This window comes from Podarcis muralis, chromosome 10 (genome assembly GCF_964188315.1).
Source record: "Podarcis muralis chromosome 10, rPodMur119.hap1.1, whole genome shotgun sequence".
Taxonomy (NCBI): domain Eukaryota; kingdom Metazoa; phylum Chordata; class Lepidosauria; order Squamata; family Lacertidae; genus Podarcis; species Podarcis muralis.
The window spans coordinates 55,529,204-55,551,694 of record NC_135664.1 but is presented as its reverse complement, the minus strand read 5'-3'; the positions used below and the strand labels follow the sequence as shown (position 1 = coordinate 55,551,694).

General features: G+C 43.9%; 1 protein-coding gene across 6 annotated transcripts in view; it reads right to left on the bottom strand.

Annotated features, from left to right (window-relative positions):
* The window catches only part of DGKI (diacylglycerol kinase iota), a 259,648-nt gene that overhangs the window by 82,143 nt on the left and 155,014 nt on the right, over nucleotides 1-22,491 (bottom strand). For 4 of the 6 annotated variants that reach the window (XM_028746780.2, XM_077935076.1, XM_028746781.2 and 1 more), the window contains exons 15-21: nucleotides 21,771-21,849; nucleotides 18,377-18,432; nucleotides 17,811-17,873; nucleotides 17,085-17,158; nucleotides 16,241-16,352; nucleotides 14,894-15,093; nucleotides 3,871-3,933 (exon numbers count right to left, since the gene is read on the bottom strand). In XM_028746780.2, the coding sequence (XP_028602613.2) occupies nucleotides 3,871-3,933; nucleotides 14,894-15,093; nucleotides 16,241-16,352; nucleotides 17,085-17,158; nucleotides 17,811-17,873; nucleotides 18,377-18,432; nucleotides 21,771-21,849 (647 nt within the window). The remainder of the gene's footprint in view (nucleotides 1-3,870; nucleotides 3,934-14,893; nucleotides 15,094-16,240; nucleotides 16,353-17,084; nucleotides 17,159-17,810; nucleotides 17,874-18,376; nucleotides 18,433-21,770; nucleotides 21,850-22,491) is intronic. The other 2 variants (XM_028746783.2, XM_028746784.2) reach the window with 1 other exon arrangement.

The following is a 22,491-nucleotide window of genomic DNA, read 5'->3' as shown; positions in this document are numbered from 1 at the left end:
CTACCCCACTAACCAGGTCATCAACATTGGTTAGGACCAGATCTAAAATGGCTGTTCCTCTTGTTGCTTCTCCCACTTTCTGGACAATGAAGTTGTCTGCAAGGGCAGTGAGGAATCTGTTTGACCTTATGCTCTTGGCTGAGTTTGACATCCAACAAATATCCGGGTAATTGAAGTCCCCCATTACTACTATCTCCCTTCCTTTTGCATGCTTGGCCATCTGTTCCAGGAAGGCATCATCTATGTCCTCCGTTTGGCTTGGGGATCTATAGTAAACTCCCACAATGAGGTCACTGTTATTCTTCTCTCCCTTAATTTTCACCCAAATGCTCTCACTTTGGCTTTGAGGTTCTAAATCTTGGATCTCTTCACAGGTATACACATCCCTGACATATAACGCCACTCCTCCTCCTTTCTTGTCTGGTCTGTTTCTTTGAAATAGATTGTATCCCTCCATTATTACATTCCAATCGTGGGATTTATCCCACCAGGTTTCAGTGATTCCTATTATGTCATATTTAGTTTGCTGTACCAGGAGCTCAAGCTCATCTTGTTTATTTCCCATGCTTTGCGCATTAGTGTACAGACATTGAAGTCCATTAATCATTCCCCCGTGTCTCTTATTTAAGGATTTTTTCCTCCCACCACTAGGTCTGCATGCTCTTTGCTCCATTCGGTCTATGACATTTGGATGATCATCTTCATCAATTGATAGACTCCTACCTTCAGGAGCACTGTCTCCCTCCCCCACATTAGTCAGTTTAAAGCCCTCCTGATGAGGTTTCTGAGATTTTTTGCAAAAACATTCCTCCCAACCGTTGTGAGGTGCAGCCCATCGCTTGCCAGAAGTCCATCTTCAAGAAACTGCAGTCCGTGATCTAAGAATCCAAACCGTTCCTGTTTGCACCATTTGCGAAGCCAGTTGTTCACTTCCACTATTTTTCTCTCTCTCCCTGGGCCACGTCGTTCAACTGGGAGGACAGATGAGATGACAATTTGTGCATTTAATTGCTTCAATTTCCTGCCCAGAGCCTCGTAATCTCTTTTGATCTTCTGGAGGCTATTGCTTGCAGTGTCATTGGTTCCCACATGAACCAAGAGGAAGGGGTATTTGTCAGTGGGTTTTATGATTCCTTGCAGTCGTTCAGTTACATCTTGGATCTTAGCCCCGGGGAGACAGCACACTTCCCGAGACATCTTGTCAGGCCCACAGATCACTGCTTCTGTTCCCCTCAGTAGGGAATCCCCTATCACCACCACACGCCTCCTCTTAGGTCTGGTCGGGGTTCTTCTGTGAGCTGTCCGTTCCAAGGTCGCCTGGACATTCCCTGAGGACTGCCTTTGCTGCTCGTCTTCATATACCTGATCGACTGTAATGAGGGAGAGATCCTCAAATGGAGTCTGCTCTTCGTCTTCCATGGTAGGGGAAAGGACCTCAAAGCGATTGCGTATTTCTAAACAATCAGAGCGAACCCTGGGCCTCCTACTTCTTTGAGTCACGTTTCTCCATATATCTGGCTCCTGTGTTGGTGAACTAGCCACCTTCTCAGGGGAGTCCCCTGTCTCTTCCTTGGTGGAGACGGTGTGCTCTGTTGCTTCCAAGAAGAGTTCCAGGTCTCTAATTCTTTGGAGCGTAGCTACACGTTCCTCCAGTTGCTGGACTTTGTCTTTTAAGAGGGCAATCAACATGCAATTGCTGCAGGTAAAGCTGCCTGCAACCTTAGGCAAGATGGCAAACATTGCGCAGGAACCACAGGCGACTGCAGCTGTTCCCTCACCCTCCATCTTGAGAACGTGTCGTTGGGGGTGACTACAGTGGTCCTACAAGAAAACCCTTTTTGTTCCTTCTTCAGCTGCTGCCCTAAAACTCTGATGATTTAATGATGTAGAACACTGGACTACAGTTCCCATCATTTAATGATGTAGAACACTGGCTAACAATTTGTAGACTTCACAATCCAAAATTCAAGACCATTTCCATAAGATAAATGGACCAAAATATTTGAAGGTTATTTGCAGCCAGCCACTCATATTCCTCAAAAACCAATTCAGCCACGTCATTCCAACAGGATTTCAGAAACAACACGCATTGCCAAGCTGAAGGAGAACATTTGAATCTCAAAGCAACTAGCATCCCAAATCCAATTTCTGTAGTTCCCCTTGGGTTTGTGCTTTAATTTATCAGACATGCTAATTGTCAGTCATTGTGCAGCTGCCTGATTAATCTATTCTTTTCAGATCTGGAGATACAGAATAGCTTTGACTAACAAATTAGCTGAGGTCCCTTTGTAAAAATTGCCACTTTCTTCAAGTCTTGACCTGACGTATAAAAATTAACTGAGATGCTGAAAATGTTAGAGAAGCTGAGCAGAGAGGTCAAGTGGATCTGAAATCGTTGCAAAGCTAGGAAACAACATGATGCTGGTAAGCACATTGCAGGGGGAGCGAGCATCGTATTCATGCACCTACTTCCCATCTCTATGTCGATAGCTATGTGGCAGCATTCTGATAGCCAGTGTGGAGCAGACTGTTGGACTAGGACAGTGTTTCCCAAACTTGGGTCTCCAGCTGTTTTTGGACTACAACTCCCATCATCCTTAGCTAGCAGCACCAGTGGTCAGGGATGATGGGAACTGTAGTCCAAAAACAGCTGGAGACCCAAGTTTGGGAAACACCGGATGGGGATCTGAGAGACCAGGCTTCAAATCATCACTCAACTATGAAGCTCACTTGGGCTGGTCGCTCACTCTCAGCATAACCTGCTTCATAGGGTTGTTGTGAGAATAAAATGGGGAGGAAAGGAGCTATGTACTCCACCATGAGCTCCTTGGAGGAAAAGTGGAATATAAGTTCAAAAAATAATATTATTTTGTTTTGCGGTGGTGTTATTGTACATTATTTGATATTTCATTGCATTATTCAATCTGTATTGTGTGTCACCTAAATGACAAAAGTTATATATTTTGGGAGCAAATTCCATAGGTTAATCATGTACTGTGTGACAAAGTTCTCTTTGTCCTCACTTTAAGCATGTCTTGAGGACCTAGAGAGGGGGTGATGTCTAGTTACATGTAAATATGACCCTGCCTTACAGATCTCCCTCCAGAAGTCAGGAAACTAGGGCTGGTTGTTCCCCGAGGCCTTTGTTGAAAGAGCCAAAAAGAAAGAAAAGAAAATCAGGGAACAACCACCAAGTACTTAACTGCCCCACCAGCCAAATTGTGTGTAGGAATATGAAAAGGTAGTCAAGTTGCAATTCTGCCAGGCTCTACCCATAATCCCCAAGTTTCTCCTCAGCTCTGTCCCTGGCCTGCTGGATGCTCTCTGAGCTATGCCACACTGACCCACCAGATTTTCCCCCATTATTGAGCTTTTTTTGAAAATACAAATTATGCAGCATAACAAAACAGATGCAAAGGGTGCGTAGTAACATAGCCAGTTTAAGACACCTCGATTACTACTTGTGTTGATAAACACTTTCCTTCTCCTTTAAGTTTCATTTACAAGGATTTTAGTTTGTAGAGTTTCGAGATTAAAAGAGAAAATACGCAACTCGGAAGGTCCAAAGTCTAGAGCATATCAGGGATGGAGGCAGAGGGCAAGCATTATCCTACAGGAATGTCAGGCAGTGCTCTAGCTCTGCTTAGAGGGCAAGTATTTTCAGCAACCTTACCACCACATGGCCTCTGCCCAATTAAAACTCCTCTTTTGCACACTAGGAGCTGCCTCATCGGACATGCTAGGTTTGGATGAAAGTGCTTCAGGGTGATGAAAGGATGAGCACATAACAAACCATGCAGGGTGGGAAGAGGTGGAGCAAGGAGAACCAGAGGGCATTTCAAAGAAGGGAGAGAAAAGAGGAGTACTCACATGGCGAAGGAATCAGGGGGAGCTGAAACTCTCCTCAGGTCAGCAGAGGGCACTTTAGGGACGCTATAGGCAGCAGGAAATGTGCAGCCAAGAGAGGATCAGCACAACGGCATGGACAGACAGGGAAAAAGCCCAGAGAGAGAGAGAGACATACAACAACATTTAAACAGAAACAAAAGGAAGGCATCATGTTGAGGCAAAATGGAGGTGTGTGCTAAGCTGCAAGGCAGCACAACCATCAATGGAAAAGCCAATGGGAGGTATCAGCAAGCGCAATGGAGGAAAATGGCGTCTGGTTATGGGGCATGGTGGAACTCTGAGGCAACAAGGCAGGTAGCTGTCAATGGCAGGGTTAAGAATATAAGGCTGTAAGGTGATCATCTATTCCAACTTTCTATTCTCATAGAGGCCAAACAGATGCCCGTGGGAAGCCCACAAGCAGAGCCTGAGGGCAACAGTGCTCTCCCCCACGTGTGATTTCCTAGCAACTTGTTTTCAGAAGTAGACTGCCTCCAGTATTGGAGGCAAAGCATAACCAATGGTTTGGTACCTTGGCTGGGCTTCATGAGGTTCCTGGGGTTTGAGCCCTGCAGCACTACAAGACCTTGGAGTATGAAGCATCCTTTATAGAAAGAGGGGCGACAGTTCTTCATCCTAAGAGGATGTATGCAACCATCTTTGGAGAGAGACAAGCACATCATTGCCACAAACTCCCCCAACCTCTCTCACTTGTTCACCCCACTTCAGTGGTTCCCTTCCTTTCCCCCTCATCCCTACAATACATTTTGAATTTCTGAGGCAATCAGCTCCATGCTTTGGGCCAACCATGAACTGTTTCCATGAAGATGAGTCAAACAAGACACGGGCTCAAAAACACTTGGCCCAGATGGCATCTGAATGAGGGGTGAGGCTGCCAATGGAGCCACTGATGTGCATAAAAATGTCCACATGAAAATACATTGTGATGGCCTTCACACAGCACCTCTTCACCCTGGCTTTGGAGATGCATATTTTTAGGACTCACCTTATTTCTGTGATTTGGGGTGTTTAAAACTGTTTTTAATCTTGTGTACTGTTGTGGCTTAATAGTAATGCTATGTTTTGTTGTAACGTGCCCTGGTACCTTAGGGGAATTGTGTTGTTGTTGTTGTTAGATCAATAGCCCAAGTAAGAAACTGTGAGTCCACAACTGGGTCCACAGAATGGTCTGAAGGCATCACAGTCCCTGAAACTAAGCAGGTCTGGAAAAGCCAGTGGGAGATCCTTTCTGAACCCCTGGTTCTCTGGCCTGAGATCTCTGGAGTTCTTTGGTTAACAGTTTTTTAATAGTTCAGTTTTGAAACGGCATTTCATCACACAGAATATCCTCCCCCCCCCCCAAAAAAAAAGCAAACCGAAAGAAAAAAAATACAGAGGAAGCTGTTGTCCCTCATTGACTGTGTTACAGAGAAACCCATTTCAACTTTGTCTTTGGATCATAAAGTGCATGATGGGAAACTGGATGCTGATTATATAGCACTTTTCTCTTCAAAGTGACATTCAGATTACATATCAGGCCAGGTTCTCCAATCTGCCGGCACTGCAGCGTTGTCACTATCAAGTCAATTTCCCTCTCTTTCATTTATCATCAGTAGGATGGTATTTTTCACCCTCCCCTCCGTCTATTAGAGATTCTGGAACTGGAGTTTAGCTGGCAATTCTGTTAATGATGCATGAGGCGGACTGAAACGCAGCTCATTCTTCTAAAGCAAAATTGACTCTCTCCCAGATTAACTTCAGTAAAACTTTGCTACCGAATTTAACAAGCGTGACTCAGAAGACAAATGGACAAAAGATAAGAGCCATAAACAAACATGATATCTCTTTGTTCACATCTATATCTCCTATTTCTCCCCTATCTGGAGACAAACAATATTGACACTGCACATTGGTGGCGCTTAAACTTTTATCCTAAGTTGCACCTTACCGTCTGCCTCTGAGAGAATTTCCCATCATTCTTATTTATATCCTTGTAAACATAGCTTTTGGCAACAACAGATGCTGATTCAGTGCAGTTGCAGAGAGCAGAGAGGTCCTAGTTTACCAAACCTTTAGCCACAGGAGGACTAGAAAGGAAGTTTAGTGTAGTGGTTGCAGGGGCGAATGAAGGCGTCGTGACACCTGGGGCTGCAAACTGCTATGTATGGCGCATGTGTGGTGTCACTACTTACAGCGCATGTGCCATACGTAGCGATGCCGCACATGCGCTGTACATAGTAGTTTGCCGGCAGCGCCGCTCCAGCACCGTACGGACGGTGCCGGGATCCTCTGCTCGTGCCATCTGTACAGTGCTTGAGCGGTGCCAGTGGCAAACCGCTATGTACAGCACATGTGCGGCATCGTTATGTACAGCACATGCGTGCGATGCTGCACATGCGCTGTACATAGTGGTTTGCTGGCAGCGCCGCTCCAGCACCATACAGACGGTGCTGGGATCCTCTGCTCGTGCCATCTGTACAGTGCTTGAGCGGTGCCAGTGGCAAACCGCTATGTACAGCACATGTGCGGCATCGTTATGTACAGCACATGCGTGTGCCGCTGCACATGCGCTGTACATAGTGGTTTGCTACCAGTGCCGGGATCCTCTGCTTGCAGCTGCGAATGGAGGGAGGATCCTCCGCATGCGACGGCGGTGTGATGGCTGCTCATGCTGTCGCGAGCCCCCGCAGGGTGCCTTCTTGTCACCCCCCCCCCGACATGCCACCTGGGGCACACTGCCGTTGCAACACCAATGAGTGGTTGTAGCATCTGATTAGACCTGGGAGACAACAGCTCAAATCTCCACTCAGCCATGAAGCTGATCTTGGGCCAGTCACTCACTCTCAGCTTAACCTACCTCACAGGGCTGTGATGATAAAATGGGGAGGAGGGGAACTATCCATGCCACCTTGAACTCCTTGGAGGAAAGGTGGGAAAGAAATGCAGTAAATAAATACATGAAATGCAAGATTTTTCCTGAAGTTGGGGAGGGAAAATTCTGGGGTAGAGCTAGAGCTATATTTTCCCCCATAATGTGAATACTGGCTCCCAGCTGCTGCACAGTCCCCTCCCCCACATGCCCAATCTAAAGCATGTGGAGAGATCAATTTGTGTGTACATGGTGTCTCCTGCTCAAATATATAGTAGCTCCAGGCTTTGTGTCCATCAATAAACAGCAGAGATGGCTGCCCTGGAGTAACAGAATTCTAGGGGCTCCATCTCCTAAGATGGAAATTCCTAAACACACACACACACGTCAGATCCTTGAAACATCAGGGTCTGAGATGGACAATAGTATCCTTGTCTCTTCCATTTGCAGCCCCATTGTTCCATACAAGTGGGTGGAGCAAAACTTAAAGGGGGGGAGGGGATGGCAGGATTTGACAATACCTATTGCAGAAACATGCTTGTGAGCCTGAACCAACCCTTTCCCCATTTAAAAATGCACTTAGGCAGCCCACCCTTTGTGGGTTTTGCAGTAAGGGACACATCAGTGAACATGTGGGATTTGCATTGGCTGTGCAATAAACTATGGCTATACAAACTATGCTCCTTGCTGCTGCGAATCCTGCTGGCCAGCCGCACAACTCAGCAGCTTCAAAGGGAGAACAGAATTCCCATGGCTCAGCCACCCTGCCCTTCTGTACTTTGGCTTGCTCTGAGCCAAAGAAGTAGCCACTGTTAAGACTTCCTGCTGCAAGTTTTGAAAGAGAGGTGGACAAAGTACAGACTTTTCTAGTGACCGGGGTCTCTTGGAGGATGTAGGCCACCTCTGGTGGCAAGATCCAGGTGACAAATCCACTGAGCCACTGAGGAACACATCACCTGCTTCTGCTGCTGTGGTGGCAACAGTGGCTGCAATGCACTCCCTAGAGGTCAGACCTACCACCTCCTCAGCACCTCAACCCCCATGCTGCCTCCACAGTGGAATCTCAGCGAACAGAAGACACTGCTGCTCCTTCACCCCTAGGGAGGAAATGGTGGGGCTGCCCTCTGGGGCTTCCTGGGCTCCGCACCCACCTTTGATTCCCAGTTCAACCACTGGGTAAGGTTGATTTGATTCCTCTCTCCTTTGTTCCCGATGTAGATATTCACTCTTCCTGGCCGGGGAGAGGCACCATTTTGTGGTTCACATCAGGTACCAAAGTGCCTTGGGTCAGCACTGCCACTACCAAATTTAAGCTGTCTAGCCATCTAGCTGCCAACCTAGCAGTTTAAAAGCAAGTAGATAAATAGGTACCACTCCGGTGGTGCAAGTAGATAAATAGGTAGCAAAAATCTACCATTTGCCCGATAATAAATGTTGGAAATGTAAAGAAACTGAAGGTACATTCTTTCACCTTTGGTGGACGTGCCCAAGGATTAAGGCTTTCTGGGAGACGATATATAATGAATTGAAAAAGGTATTTAAATATACCTTCTTGAAGAAACCAGAGGCCTTTCTCCTGGGCATAGTTGACCAATTGGTGTTAAAGAAGGATAGAACTTTCTTTATGTACGCTACAACAGCAGCAAGAATACTTATTGCAAAATATTGGAAGACACAAGATTTACCCACTCTGGAAGAATGGCAGGTGAGGGTGATGGATTACATGGAATTGGCAGAAATGACTGGCAGGATCCGAGACCAGGGAGAAGAGTCAGTGGAAGAAGACTGGAAGATATTTAAAGACTATCTACAGAGATATTGTAAAATTAATGAATGTTAGAATGATGTTGGATTGAAATTAAGTGGTTTCTAGCTGTAATGGTATAAAAGAATATGAAAAAATGGTTTTTTATAAGTAAAAATTCAAGGTTATAATAATTTAAGATTAAAGATCAGGGTAAAATAAAGAGGGAAAGAAACTGCTGAACTAATAAATAGAACTGGAATACAAAAAAGGGAGGTATGAGGAGGTCCAGGAAACAAGTAAATGAAAAATAAGTGATTAAAAAGATTGACTGTTTTTAACTGTTTTTATTTGTATTTTTTCTTTTTTCTTTTTCTATTTTGTAATATTGTAAAAACCCTAATAAAAAAATTATTTAAAAAAAAGATAAATAGGTACCACTCTGGCAGGAAGGTAAATGGAGTTTCTATGCGCTGCTCTGGTTTTCCAGTAGCGGCTTAGTCATGCTGGCCACATGACTGTATGCTGGCTCCCTCGGCCTATAGAGCAAGATGAGCACACAACCCCAGAGTCGTCCAAGACTGGACCTAACAGTCTGGGGTACCTTTGCCTTAATCTAGCTGTCATAGAAGTGAGTCGCTATGCACAAAAGGACAATACAGCCTTCGACAGAGCACAGAAAGCTCCATGCAAACAGGAACTGCTGCCCCATCACCTTCAATGGCAGATGATACCCCAAGCATGCAGCCCCACTAAAACATGCACTCCCATTCAGCATTTGGAATGCTTCCTGATATTAAAGAAAATGGGGCGATTTCCATCCATGCAGAGCCCCATAGTCCTGGAATATGCCAGAGTAGAAGGATGCTGTTATGTAACTCGGAAGGGTCTGTCATCATCAACATCAAAAAGATAAAGCCAGCAGGAAGCATGCAAATTCACTCAACATATATTAAATGTGGACACTTTGCCAATTTAACCAAACATTCTGTAAATATTATCCCAGACTTTTAAAGTTTAAACTCATTTGCTCTAGCAATGTTTGCATGTGTTTCATATTCGCTTCCTGCAAAGAATTTGGGGGAGGAACTCAGAGGGATGTTTGCCGAAGGAAAACGTTTTAAGCAAATATTGTAGGCTGTAGAAAATAGTTTTCAGCTCCGTACAGCGTAGTGACACTTCCTATCAACTAGTTTCATCTTGCATACTGTGCAATGGAGGCAAGCCTCAGCCCAATCCATAGATCGCCTAAACAGGATTATTTATTCTAATTTAGCCCACAAGTCAGGGCCAAAACTGGTTCAAACCCAGATGCTTCCGTTTTATTAGTTTGTGGGATCATAGCTGCTTTTTTTTCTCATCAGTGCATAAGAAGCAAGCAAACATTAATAAGATGTGTGTTCTTCAGTCAATATTCTTGCTTCTGTTGACATGCTCAAAGCTCCCCATCCCCAGAATATTCCTTCATTTAGGACAGATGTGATGACCTACTCCAGTTAAAGTTACAGTGGTACCTCGGGTTACAGACACTTCAGGTTACAGACTCTGCTAACCCAGAAAATAGTACCTCTGGTTAAGAACTTTACCTCAGGATGAGAACACAAATCATGCGGCAGCGGCACAGCAGCAGTGGGAGGCCCCATTAGCTAAAGTGGTACCTCAGGTTAAGAACAGTTTCAGGCTAAGAACAGACCTCCAGAATGAATTAAGTTCTTAACCTGAGGTACCACTGTACTTCTGAGCACATTCATATGGCAGCTTCCTGTCCTCCAACTTGGACATTGGAGTTGATGATACGTGGCTTCCTTGGTAAACAGAACCCTAAGGACCAAAGTAGATATCTTGGGGCCACTCACTATTCAGGAACCCACCCATTCAATATATGATTTGGGAAAGGGGCAGGGGTTTTGCTTTAACAATTTGAAAGACTGTTTTGGGGGCCGCTTTCTCTCACAAACTGGCCTTACCATGACATTTGCCATTGCTATGTGTCCCACTGCCATCCAAAGTCTACTCAGCTCTTAAGTAGGCCCAAGTGGCAGCCTCATGATGGCGCATAGATGGGCTGTGAAGACTTCTTTTGTTTCACTGCCTCTTCAGTTAGCCCTCCCCACTTTCTTCTGTTTCCGCTCTATCTTGTGAAGTTTTCATTCTGTTCTCATTTTATATTAGGTTTATTATTATTATTAGGAGGAGCAGGAGGAAGAGAAGTATGTTATGGACCCTTTAATTAACGTCGTAAACCACAGAAGTATGTGAGAGAGGAGCATTTAGCCTGACTCTCCGCCCTTCCCTTGGCAAAGTCATTTGTGAGGCATTTCCTTGACTTTGTTAAAAGAATTTTAAGGTCTCAAATACAGAATAAATACCGGTATTCATAAATGCACACATATCTAAATATATTAACCATATGCCTGAAATAGTATGGGAGAGCAATTCTGGAGCCATTCTGACTCTCCCAATGACCTCAAATATTCCTCTGCAGTAAGGGAAGCAAATGGGGAAAGCCTTCCCGTTGTCTTTTTACTTGCAAATCCTGTCTTTAAGGTGTATTTGTGTATGAATAGGGTGAGCCTGTGACCTGGATTCAGGAACTAAAGTATTAACCATCACAAAAGAATGGCCAGGCTGCCCAGGTAATGCAATCAGTGACCATTATCAGGTATCCTGGCAAACAGGATTTCTGCTCGAGACCGCCTCCTCTGCTGTAGACCGCTTCCTTCTGTGATGTATGTATGATGTTTTAGGGGGGTGGTCTTGGGCTACAGGGTGGGCAATTTCAAAAGTCTATATAAGAGCTTGCGCACCATTGTTCAGGGTTCTGCTCCCTCCTGCGTGTGGTGAGTGGGGAGCCTGTTGCAACAGTTCCTTGAATAAAGATCAGGCTTACTCACCACTTTGCTTTTCAATTTACTCTGGTTAGCTTTTGTTATTTCTCCTACCAATAGGGAACCCACTTAAGGACTCTATGTGAGCTCTGAAATAACCCATAAGGGAAAAGGATCAGGTCTTTTTTTTCTTATAACAACTTCCATACAGGAAGCAAACCTGTAAGGGAGAAAGTGTCTGAGGCAATAGACTGAAGAGAGGTAAATTCAAGGTCACTTCCCCCTCCCTTAAAGTAAGGCCCACTCGGCCTCTCATGTTATGTATGTGAACGGGGAGGGCATGTGAGGGGGGTGAGGTATCTGCTACCTAGAGTGGCAACTTACACAACACCAAATAACTAAAAAGAGGGCATAAAAGGACAATTTGCAAAGGATTTGTGTATACAGTGGTACCTCGGGTTAAGTGCTTAATTCGTTCCGGAGTTCCATTCTTAACTTGAAACTGTTCTTAACCTGAAGCACCACTTTAGCTAATGGGGCCTCCCGCTGCCGCCGCGCCGCCAGAGCACAATTTCTGTTCTCATCCTGAAGCAAAGTTCTTAACCCAAGGTACTATTTCTGGGTTAGCGGAGTCTGTAACCTGAAGCGTATGTAACTTGAAGCGTATGTAACCCCAGGTACCACTGTACTCATTTATATATCTAGATGCACATTCAGAAAATAATTGCCATAATTTAAATGCATCTGAACATAGTGGGGAAGGTTGTGACCATGGATGCTTAGCCTGCTGTCTAGGTGCTACCTATGGTTGGGCCACTCCAAGGGTTCTTTCTCAGACTTAGAAGGGACAGCTCTTCACATAGAGGACTCCTTCAATCTATCTTCAGATAGATGGACGCCCTCTGTAAAGTAGGACAAAAGTAAGGAAGAAATGGTAAGGCAATAGGACCATCTGCAGTCCAGTGTCCAGCACTCTAGGAAGGACATGGCTGCAAGGGTTTACAGGGGTCAGCATCTTTAGAAGCAAAGTGACTGCAGAGAGAAAGAGAGCTGGTGGAAATTGGAGTCTCCTCTTGGTCTTCAGGGGACTCTATGCCTAGGTCCCTTAGCTGATGCCTGATCTTATCTCTTTTTCACACATAACCTCTCTCTCTCTTTTTTGCTGGGTTGTTTTCTGGAGATGAATTGACATAGAAGAGAGAAGGCAGATGATATAGGCCTTAACATTCCCACGCCGTAGCACAGGGGTAAGGAATCTTCTTCAGTCTGAAGGTCACAGCCTTCCAAGGGCCAGAGGCAAAACAAATGTAGATGTTAGCCTTCAATGGTAAGCTAGTTTCTACACAAACTCATGTGCCCCTCTCTGCCTTCCAATCCAGGCAAGCAAAGGTCATTATCAGAGTTCAAGGACACATTTCAGTCAGGCAAGAACATTTAAGGAGGGTGCAACACTGGGCTGACGAAGGGTGTGGCCTGGGAAGAGTCCCAAGGGCCAGGTAGGAGGACCTGGAGGTTCCCCAGTTCTGTTGTAGTGCATGAACTGAAGCATCGGGTCTTTTCTCCAATTCATATTTGGTCACTTCTTGCAGGAAGTAAAGCTGTGCCGACAACATAGTATTTTGGGGCACTGAATGTGTTAAAAAACCCACATAAATAAAATAAATGAAAATCAAATCCAGTCACAACCCATTCGGTAATGATATTTTCAGAAGGAGCCAAAAAGACCACACACAATTATCATCTTGAGACAGATTCTTATTTCCTAGCCCATAATTTAAATCAGTTCCCTTCACTGAAAACAAGCAGAGAGGGAGAGAAATGAATAGCTGCCAATATTGTTGAAGAGCTCATCTGTGTTTCAGGGGCAAAAAAAGGGATGGTGTGAAGAGGCTCTGTTAAACAAGGGCATTCAACTACTAGGATTCCATATCTGGTGACAACAATCCTGATATTGGCTTTGTGTGTGTTGTTGTTGTTTTGTTTAAAAAAGGTGGGATCTGACCATCATTGGTTCTGATCGTCTTCAGGAGCAAACCTGATCTTGTACACTGGCACTAAGCTTCTGAAAATTGTAGAAGGGCCTGTTTGTTCATGGATGGAACAGCACATTCAGGTCTAGTAATTATAAAAGAGAATTGCATAATGTTTTATAAAAGGTAAAGGGACCCCTGACCATTAGGTCCAGTCGTGACCGACTCTGGGGTTGCGGCGCTCATCTTGCTTTATTGGCCGAGGAAGCCGGCGTACAGCTTCCGGGTCATGTGGCCAGCATGACTAAGCCACTTCTGGCAAACCAGAGCAGCGCATAGAAACATCGTTTACCTTCCCGCTGGAGCAGTACCTATTTATCTACTTGCACTTTGACGTGCTTTCAAACTGCTAGGTTGGCAGGAGCAGGGACCGAGCAACGGGAGCTCACCCCGTCGTGGGGATTCAAACCACCGACCTTCTGATCAGCAAGTCCTAGGCTCTGTGGTTTAACCCACAGCGCCACCCGCGTCCCTATAATGCTTGATAAGTAACATACAATCCACTTTTCTACAAAAAAATGGGGGGCTACGTGGGCCTTTTTTTTTTTTTTTTTTTTTTTTTTTTTTTTTTTTTTTTTGAGTATGCGTACTGTCACATTTTTACAAGTATCCTGACCCTCCTCATAACAATACAGGAGACAAAGTTTCTCCTCCACCATCTGCAATATAGGAATGATATTGATTTGTCCTAGAAGGTTGTGTTCTACACATTATGAGGTTATGTGAACTACCTTGAATCCTCTAATACGATACATAAATGCTATGTGCTACCAATTTAAAAGTTTCTGATGTTGGAACTGTGGGAGTAATAGCCCTTTGGATGAAAAATGAACTTCATTCCCACAAGGAACACAAGGGGAAAGTTCGAAGTCATTTGGTAAGGGGAGGGAAGATATTGTAGGGAAAACATTTCAAAACCCAGTGAGTTTTCCTATATTAGGGAAATGTCACCAAATGCCTGGGCAAGATAATATTTGGTGAAGGATTTTTTTAAGGAAAGGGAAATGTTGGAGGAGATGGGTTGTTCATTTCAACTTAGATTGAGAGTCTTGCACTGAGGGTTGGATTAACTTCAGGCTAACAATGTCACAGAGTGAAGGCTCTGCGAGGGTGAAATTATCTGGAAAGGATACTATGAGAAAAGTGTGCTGTGCTTCATTAAAACTCACCAGAATACAGTAAATGTTCCACGAACAAGTGGCTGGAAGGCTAGGGTGATGGTATTGTCCTGAGTTATTCTGACATTTAAAGTATTGGCAGCCAGTACTGAATTGCAGGGGAGGGAAGGGTTGTTATTATATATTGAGAATAAGAAAAGGGTTCCTGCTCCTCTGGCTGTATAGCTGTCTTTGCATGCTAAGCACAAACAAAGGTGGGGTATGCGGTGAAAGGAGGAGGTATGTCATATCATTTGGACAGGTGCAGAATGACAGGATGTCGTTTGGCATAGTTCGGCCAATGTCTTTGATCCATCACTGACTTGGCTCAACTTTGCCATTTCCCTTTCCCCAAGATGCACATGGAGCTAACTCACTCATTGAGCATAGGCATCGATGTCCTCCTCTTGCTTTTCTGCACCATATTGGCCTGATTCCTCAGGGCGATTCGGATCAGTGAGGGAGCCAGCCGGCAAGGCTCCCCGTCCACTTGCATGGGGATGGACTTGTACGTCAGCAACGTCACTTCCCGGCATTGGTGTAACCTTTCTCCGTGGCCTCCCACTTGAAGAGCAGCCTTAGCAACAGAAAGAGAAAAAGAGAGGAGGAATCAGTTCAAGTCTTCAAATCTAGCTAAAATGTACTGTTATTTGCAAGACCATATGAGCTCCAGGATTGCTTGCAGCAGGTGATTCAGTACCTACCAACTTTGAGAAATTTGATTCGGTTTGCATTTAAAGGCCAATCTACCTTATTCACATTTTTGGAAACAAATGTGCAAACTGAAACCCAGCCATGCTTTGAAATTTGCAATTCTCCAAATTGTGCAGTGCAGTTCTGCAGCCAAGGAATGTGCACAAAAATACATATAATAAGGTAAAAGATTATGAGGGTGATGGTACTCGATCCCTGTCCGAGGCTTACTGGAATCTGCCTTTCCTTGGTGAACACAGGTCTTTTTAAAGTCCCAAATGGTTCTTTTAGGGTGGATGGTGGATATTTATGAGCTGTCTGCTCTGGGCTTTTTCGCTTCTGCCTTTCCTCAAGACAATAAACATGTGCCAATAGGAGTGCAAATAGTAGCTTGAGGGAGGGCAATTTTCATTGGGACCATGGTGGTGCGTGAAAAGGGTTAAACTCCCTGTGCCTACCCACCAAGGGTCCTGATTGGGGCTCCTCATGGTCACTAATTCCAATTAAAATGGATAAAAGCAATGTTTAATGCCACATGAAGTTTAACCCTTGAAGTCACACACCAACAACATTTGCAAGCTTCAGAGTTTGACTTGCTGTGCTGTTTAAAAGGCAATAAAGGTATGTGGGTGGGGGAGACAGTTAGCAATAGGTAGGGGAAGGTTGATGCCCTGGAGAACTGATTGTTCCTTGCCCTTCTAGTCCCCTCTCCTTGCAGAATGAATAATCAGGAAGGAAGGAAGGGCAAGACGTGGTGAGAAACAAGGAATAAAAATGGGAGGAGGCAATAATTATGGCATCAGATATTAAGACAGCAACAAAGTCCCTCCTGCAAGCCATTTTTTCAGGTGTAGAAGGAAGGGGTGTTCACCCATCCTTCACTGTTCCCTCAAATGGCAAACCAGGAGTGAGGAAGATTCACTCTACATACTCAGTTATAGTTGGAAACCTGCCATTTGGTTTATTCTCTGTGAGTTAGCTCTTGCTCTGGTTGACTTATAGACAGGAGGCAATCGATGAAAAAGACTCACCAAGGAGGCCATGGTGAACCCAATGACCTCAATGTAACCATCATCATGCCGCTGTGGTTCAAATTCTCTGTGATCTCCTGGATTCCCCCAGGGCATTGTGCCAGCACAATACCTGAACAGAAAAACATAAGGAGAGCTCAGCTGGTTCAAAGTAAAAGCCTGTTTAGTTCAGCTTCCAACCAGGTGCCCACGGAAAGCTCACAAACATGAATGTGAGAGGTTGAGGATATGTGGGATTTGAGCAAACACTGAACATCTGGCCCACTTGGCTTTTAGCAACAAAACCAAGCATAGGTCTTCTACAAATATCTTTCAGATAGGATAAGGTTTCAGAAGGAACACCTCTGCTTTATACCAGAGTTGTATCATGCAGACCAGGGTGGTCAATTCTCCATTTGCAGGGCTGGTGCTGGTTGCACACTCATACTTATCCCACAGTTAGCTGTTTGAATAAGGTCTGAGAGAGTAAGGCAAAGAGCAAACTTATTTTTATTTTCAATGCTCCATATGGTCAGTCCTCCCCACCACCTCTTTGGTTTCAACTCTTCACATCACCAAAGTACAACAATTTCTCAAAAAGTGAGTAAGGTCCTCCAAGTGAGGAAAGAGGACAATGGGAGGCTGTTCCCTCCCTTCCTTTGGTTTATTCCAATTATGTCTTCCAATTCAGTGTGAGATAGATTGAGAGGGGGAGAGGGGGGATAGAACTGTAACAACTGCCCTTTCAGGTAATTGCTAGAGATCTAATCCTAGATCTATGGGAGAACTGTCTATTTTTCAAAAATGGTTTTCCCTCCTAGGGTTCCCTCACCTTGTCACAAGTCCTCCCAGGACAAGTCCTTACCTGGGTATGTTTAAAAACACTATACATTGGAATTTCAGCTCCTGAATCTTTGGGGTCAGGTCTGTGCCATCACACTGCCAAAGAGAGTGAGAGAGAGCACACAAGTATGTATTAAGGTTTATTATAAAATAAACACCTGTGGATTTATTTCAATGAGATCTTGGACTTAAATAATAAAAAACAAAAACATGTAAGGCCACATCACACAAGAAGCCCAGATGAAACAAAGAGGAACAAGCCCACACTGTATTTATTTTTGCTATGTTCCCCTGGCAAAAGCAAGTACTCCAGATATGTTCATGTGGTTTGATCCAAGTGCCATTACATCTAGTGGGAAATAAAACACACTGGGGTACACACTGGAAAAATAAACATGGTAGGAGGGAAGGTTTGTGTAAGCCAGAAAGCACACTTGCTGAAATAATTTTATTGCACCCACTTTCTTTCCTTCCTTCCTTCTCCTTCCTTTTTTTGTTTCAGTTAAAGGCATGGAAGTCTTGTTCCGTCTTAAAACTGACAACACTGGAACAACAAATCTCTGTAACAATAAATCTAGGTACCAGCCCAGATTCCTAAGATTCACTAAGTATAAGTGAAACTAATTTCCACTTGTCTTCACGAAATGTATGCAGCTTTACAATCAAGATGAAACTTGTCTCATCTCATTTTATCAGCCAACTCTCCAACACGTCCTTAAAAAGCATCGTTCCCCTTTTTTATACTCACCACAACTTTCACATGCTTGGATAAATCTCTGGAGCTTCTCTGAAGGAAGTCTGAAAAGGCTGCCTAAATGATACAGAAAAGCGGACGGGGAAAAGAAGTGTGATATAATAATTTCATCTGAATTTCATTTTTGTTGCTTCAAGGATCTGGGTGAAAGCAAGGCCTTGTTAAGTGAAGTTGCCCCACAGAAAGAGGCTGAGTTTCAGGGCACAGTTAAGTGCTGAAGTTGCTCTCAGTGAATACGACATTTCTAATTGGCAAAGTTTCCTCGAATCAGAAAGTGACATGGAATAGGAGCCCAAAATACTCCAAAAGGATAACCAGTGACCTATTGGAGGCACAGGGATGGAAACTGCCAATTACCCAATTTCATTATGATGTCAGGTGACTTCAAACAGGCTCAAGATTGAGCCTGAAGATTGAGCGAATTGGTTGATGTCCCAAAGAATAGTGGTGATGATCCTCAATAATTAAAGCAATAAAACAAACAATAAACTGTTTACACACACACACACACACCAAAAAATGAGCAAAATTTGGATTCAGGAAAACACGTTTCAACTCACCCCAGCATAAAACATTTTATTTCGAAAGCGGCTGTTGAATTTTTCAGGATTTGCTTCTGTGATAAAGAAGAAAACAGCAGAATACAAGGAGTCTTTACTAAGTCAATTAAACAGTACACTGCCCTTGATGGTTCAGTTCCTTATTTTCCTTCTGGCAGGCAAACAGCTGAGTTTCTGGCCATTGCTGGCTGCTGACTAAAGAGGAGGGGTGAAAAGGACTCATCTTTGTTTTCTGTGTTCCCTAGATAAGGGAGTCAAAAGGAACCGATGAACTGTATATCAGTCTAGTATGGAAAAGGAGGGGAAATGCCCATCTTTTTTCTTTCTTTCAAGAAACCATTGTGTGCTGAATGGTGATGTGAGATGGCGTTACGCACAACTGAGAAGTGTTAATTTGGATTAATAAATGGAGTGTAATTCCATTATTAATGGAAGACCTACCCTTTCACTTCTAAGAAAAAGGAGAAAAGAGTATTGATGCATATATAAGAAAAACTGCTGTTTTTCCCTTATGGGGTACCCAAGAGCCCATATAGAGTCCTTATGTAGGTTCTCTATTAGTAGGAGAAAATAACAGAGACCATATAGAGACTATTGAGAAGCAAAGCCCTGTTCCAACAGTTTAATAAAGATCAGGCTTACTAGCTGCTTTGCTTCTCAATATTCTCTGGTAGGCCTCTGTTATTTTCTCCTACCAATTGAGAGCCTACATAAAGACTCTACACGATCTTCTTGGGTACCCCAGAAGGGAAAAAGAGCAGTTTTTCTTATAACAACGCCTTGTGCTTTTATATTCTATTTTGTGTTTTAATATCATATCTTTATGTTGTGAACCACTCTCAAATCTGCAGATCATTGTTGAAAAGCGGCACTTAAGTACACTCAGGGCTCGTCCACAAGTCTACTTCTCCAGTGCCAAGAAAGAACAAGTCTGAGCGGTTTTCTGCTCGGACTCACACTTTCGAGGCATGAGTCTGAGTGGGTTTACCCTTGCCCCACTCCTTTCCCAGGGGAAAGCTGTTCTTTAGTGCTAAATTGGAGCAAACATCAATCTGGAGAAAACCAAATTGCCATTTGTTCTGATTGAATGCTAAGGAGCAGTCCCCCCCCCCCCCCGGGGAGGGGGAGCAAGAGGATAAGCCTTCAATCAAACAAACAACCTTCCTTACTTATTAGAAAACAACATCTGACTGAAACACACAGAGACACCAAAAGGAAGTTCACAAACAATAAGGACACTAAACCAAAATCCCAGAGGGTCCTCCACACTAACCTTATGTATAAAAATTCATTTTTATTATAAATTTGAAGGGGTGGGAAACTCTGAATTAACAGGAAAAAAATCTTTCTGGCCAAATTACTCACCTCCAAGCCTACAGCTTGCTTTTCCCCAAAGTGGTTTCACTCTCCTCTAAAAGTGTGTGTGTGCCTGTGTGTGCACACACAGAAACACACATACATGCACACACTGGCATCCCTGGAATAATGTCCATTCATTCTTTATAGAGCAATATGACTTCATGATTAAATAATGCTTCTGCTAAGTGAGAAAGTGGCTCAGGACCTCATCCCTACTATATAGTCCCAGGCACATTTGGCATGCACGCCAGCACATGTGCACATGGAAATGAGCGCGCAGCTGTCATCACTTCATTCCTTTGCCCTTCCATGGCCCTTCATTATTATGCTTACTGCTCACAGTCATCTTAAACACGATAAAATATGCATTCGCTCTTTCCGTCAGGCATTCAGATCTTTATTTAGCCTGGCATTAGGATGTTCTTTTTTAAAATGGGGGGGGGGGGGGCATTTTTGCATGGCTTTGTGATAGCATGAAAAGGAGGACAAGTATGCTTGTAGTTAAATCAGCCACATGCCAAACAAAGCAACTGAACAACAACTTGAGTATCAGCAGTGTGATTTCCTAGCATACAGACATCTATCATAATGACTGACCATTAGTGCTTGGCTGGGTTGTGCTGTATGGAACTACATGAGTATTAAGGGCAATGTATCAAAACAGACAGGAGTACTTTGTTCACATGAACAAAGACAAATATTATTGTGCACTTTAGTAGGGACTGTTCTGGAGTGCCAGTCTTGCATGTCCTGTGTCTTCACAATATACCCCCAACCTTTTCATAGCATGGTGTATCATTTTCAGAAGAATCAGACAAGGACAGCCCAGATTTTTGCTCTACTTCCTGGGCAAAATGTAATCCTTTTTACAAAAGAAGATCGGTAGGATTTCCAATAGTTTATTGGCAGGGGCCCTATTTCTTTGACATTGCATAGCAGGCAGACATTTATCAGGTGAAACTTTTTGCAGCAACAGTAAAGATCACCATGCAAGGAAAAAGATTCATCTACTAAACATCTACCTTCTGTGTAGCTGGTAAGGGTACATTTATTGATTGGTTTTATTGCTCACCCCATAACAGAGAACCTTTATGCTGTGTGCAATATGTTAAAATAAAAACAACTTCAAAACAAAGCATTGATGCAATATACAATAATAGCTGAACCACATGGGAGAGGAGAAAAGTCCAGTGTCAACGTGACTCATTGTATAAAATAATATAAAGGTACCTTGAAGAGTTAAAAGCAGCCCAAACCCCCAACTACATGAGCCCTGCCAGAAAGGAGTTGGCAATCCTTTAGGGTTGAGGAAGAGGTGGAGCTAGGTCTCCTCTGAGGTTTTTCTCATGAATAAGCAGCTTAGAGGTATAGACTCTTAGGTCACCTCCAGATTTTGCAGGAGGGATTCAAATGCATACCACAAATTTAAGTTTAGACTATTAAAGTAGATTGGGGCAATATGGCACAACGAATCGACTTCCTGCTTTAAAAGACAGATTGTTTTGCAGGTAGGAAAGTGATGGTTATGCACTAAAAATGTAGGATAATGAGAGGTTTATGGGAAGACATTTAGCCTTCCCACAAACAGATCCAAATGCAAACATTGCATGCATCATGTAATCCCTGCACACACAAAAACCAGCTGATTGATAAGAAGCTTGTGTGGAGAAACCTTCAGCTCTTAAAGAGAGACCTAAATCATCTCCTGTTTTCCTTTAACTCAAGGCTTGGGCACCTGTCACCCTGCAAGTCCAATATGGCCAATGGGGTCAAGGATTATGGGAGCTGAGGTCCAAGAACATCGAGAGGGCCACAGGTTCATCATCCCTGCTTTAACTCCTCTATTGTATTCTGAGGAATAGGAACAGTCTCCACCTCAAGCTCATCCCACACTGTACTGCAGTGGAAGAAGCCACACCTGTTGCAGCTCTGCCTGCTATATAAGGTAAAGCACCTCTTTGAGGAAGGCTTTCACAACCCATTCATTTTCCACCCTGGTGCTCAGGAAGAGAAGATATTGTTTTTGTTCTCTCACCTCGAGATTCATGGAATTCCAGTGTAACGTGAGCATCAAATCCCAGGCTGAAGTAATTATTGAAAACACTGAGGGGAAGCTGCAATGATAAGACAAGGGGAACAAGGGAAATGCTGCGTGTGAAAAGAAAAATTAAGAATATGCAATGGCAAATGTTAGGACTCCTTGGGCAAGACTGCCTTGTTCTTTGTTCCACTAACCGAATATTTTATTATCTGACTGCTAGCAGCTCTGCAAGAAGTATTATTTTCCCAGCTACAGCATTAAATTAATAATAATAAGGCCAGGAACTGAACCTGGGTTCTTCTGCACATGCTCTACCATTCAGCGACATTCCCCCATATGAAGTGGAAGGAGACAAAGGAGGACTATGTAAAAGGAGCACAAAGAGGTCACCTGCAGCATGTAGGACCCTTTTCTTAAGCAATTCAGATTTCTTCTCTGGAAATGCCTCCTGCTACAGGTGAAGCTTGTAAGAACAGCAGTTGACCTCAAGTTTACAAGACTGGCTTAGAAGGTCTGCCTGGTCCAGAGCACTATTGAAGTTGCTACTGGACTGTTGCTAATTAGTGGCGCTCATTAGCCAAGCTGCAGAGGCAGTAAAGAATACCATTTCACTGCAACAGCTCACAGGTTTGCTCAGGAAAGATGCCTGAATTGGGCCTGTTGCCATCATCAGCCTAGGAACCGTTGGGTCCCTGTCCACTGGACTCAAAAGTTT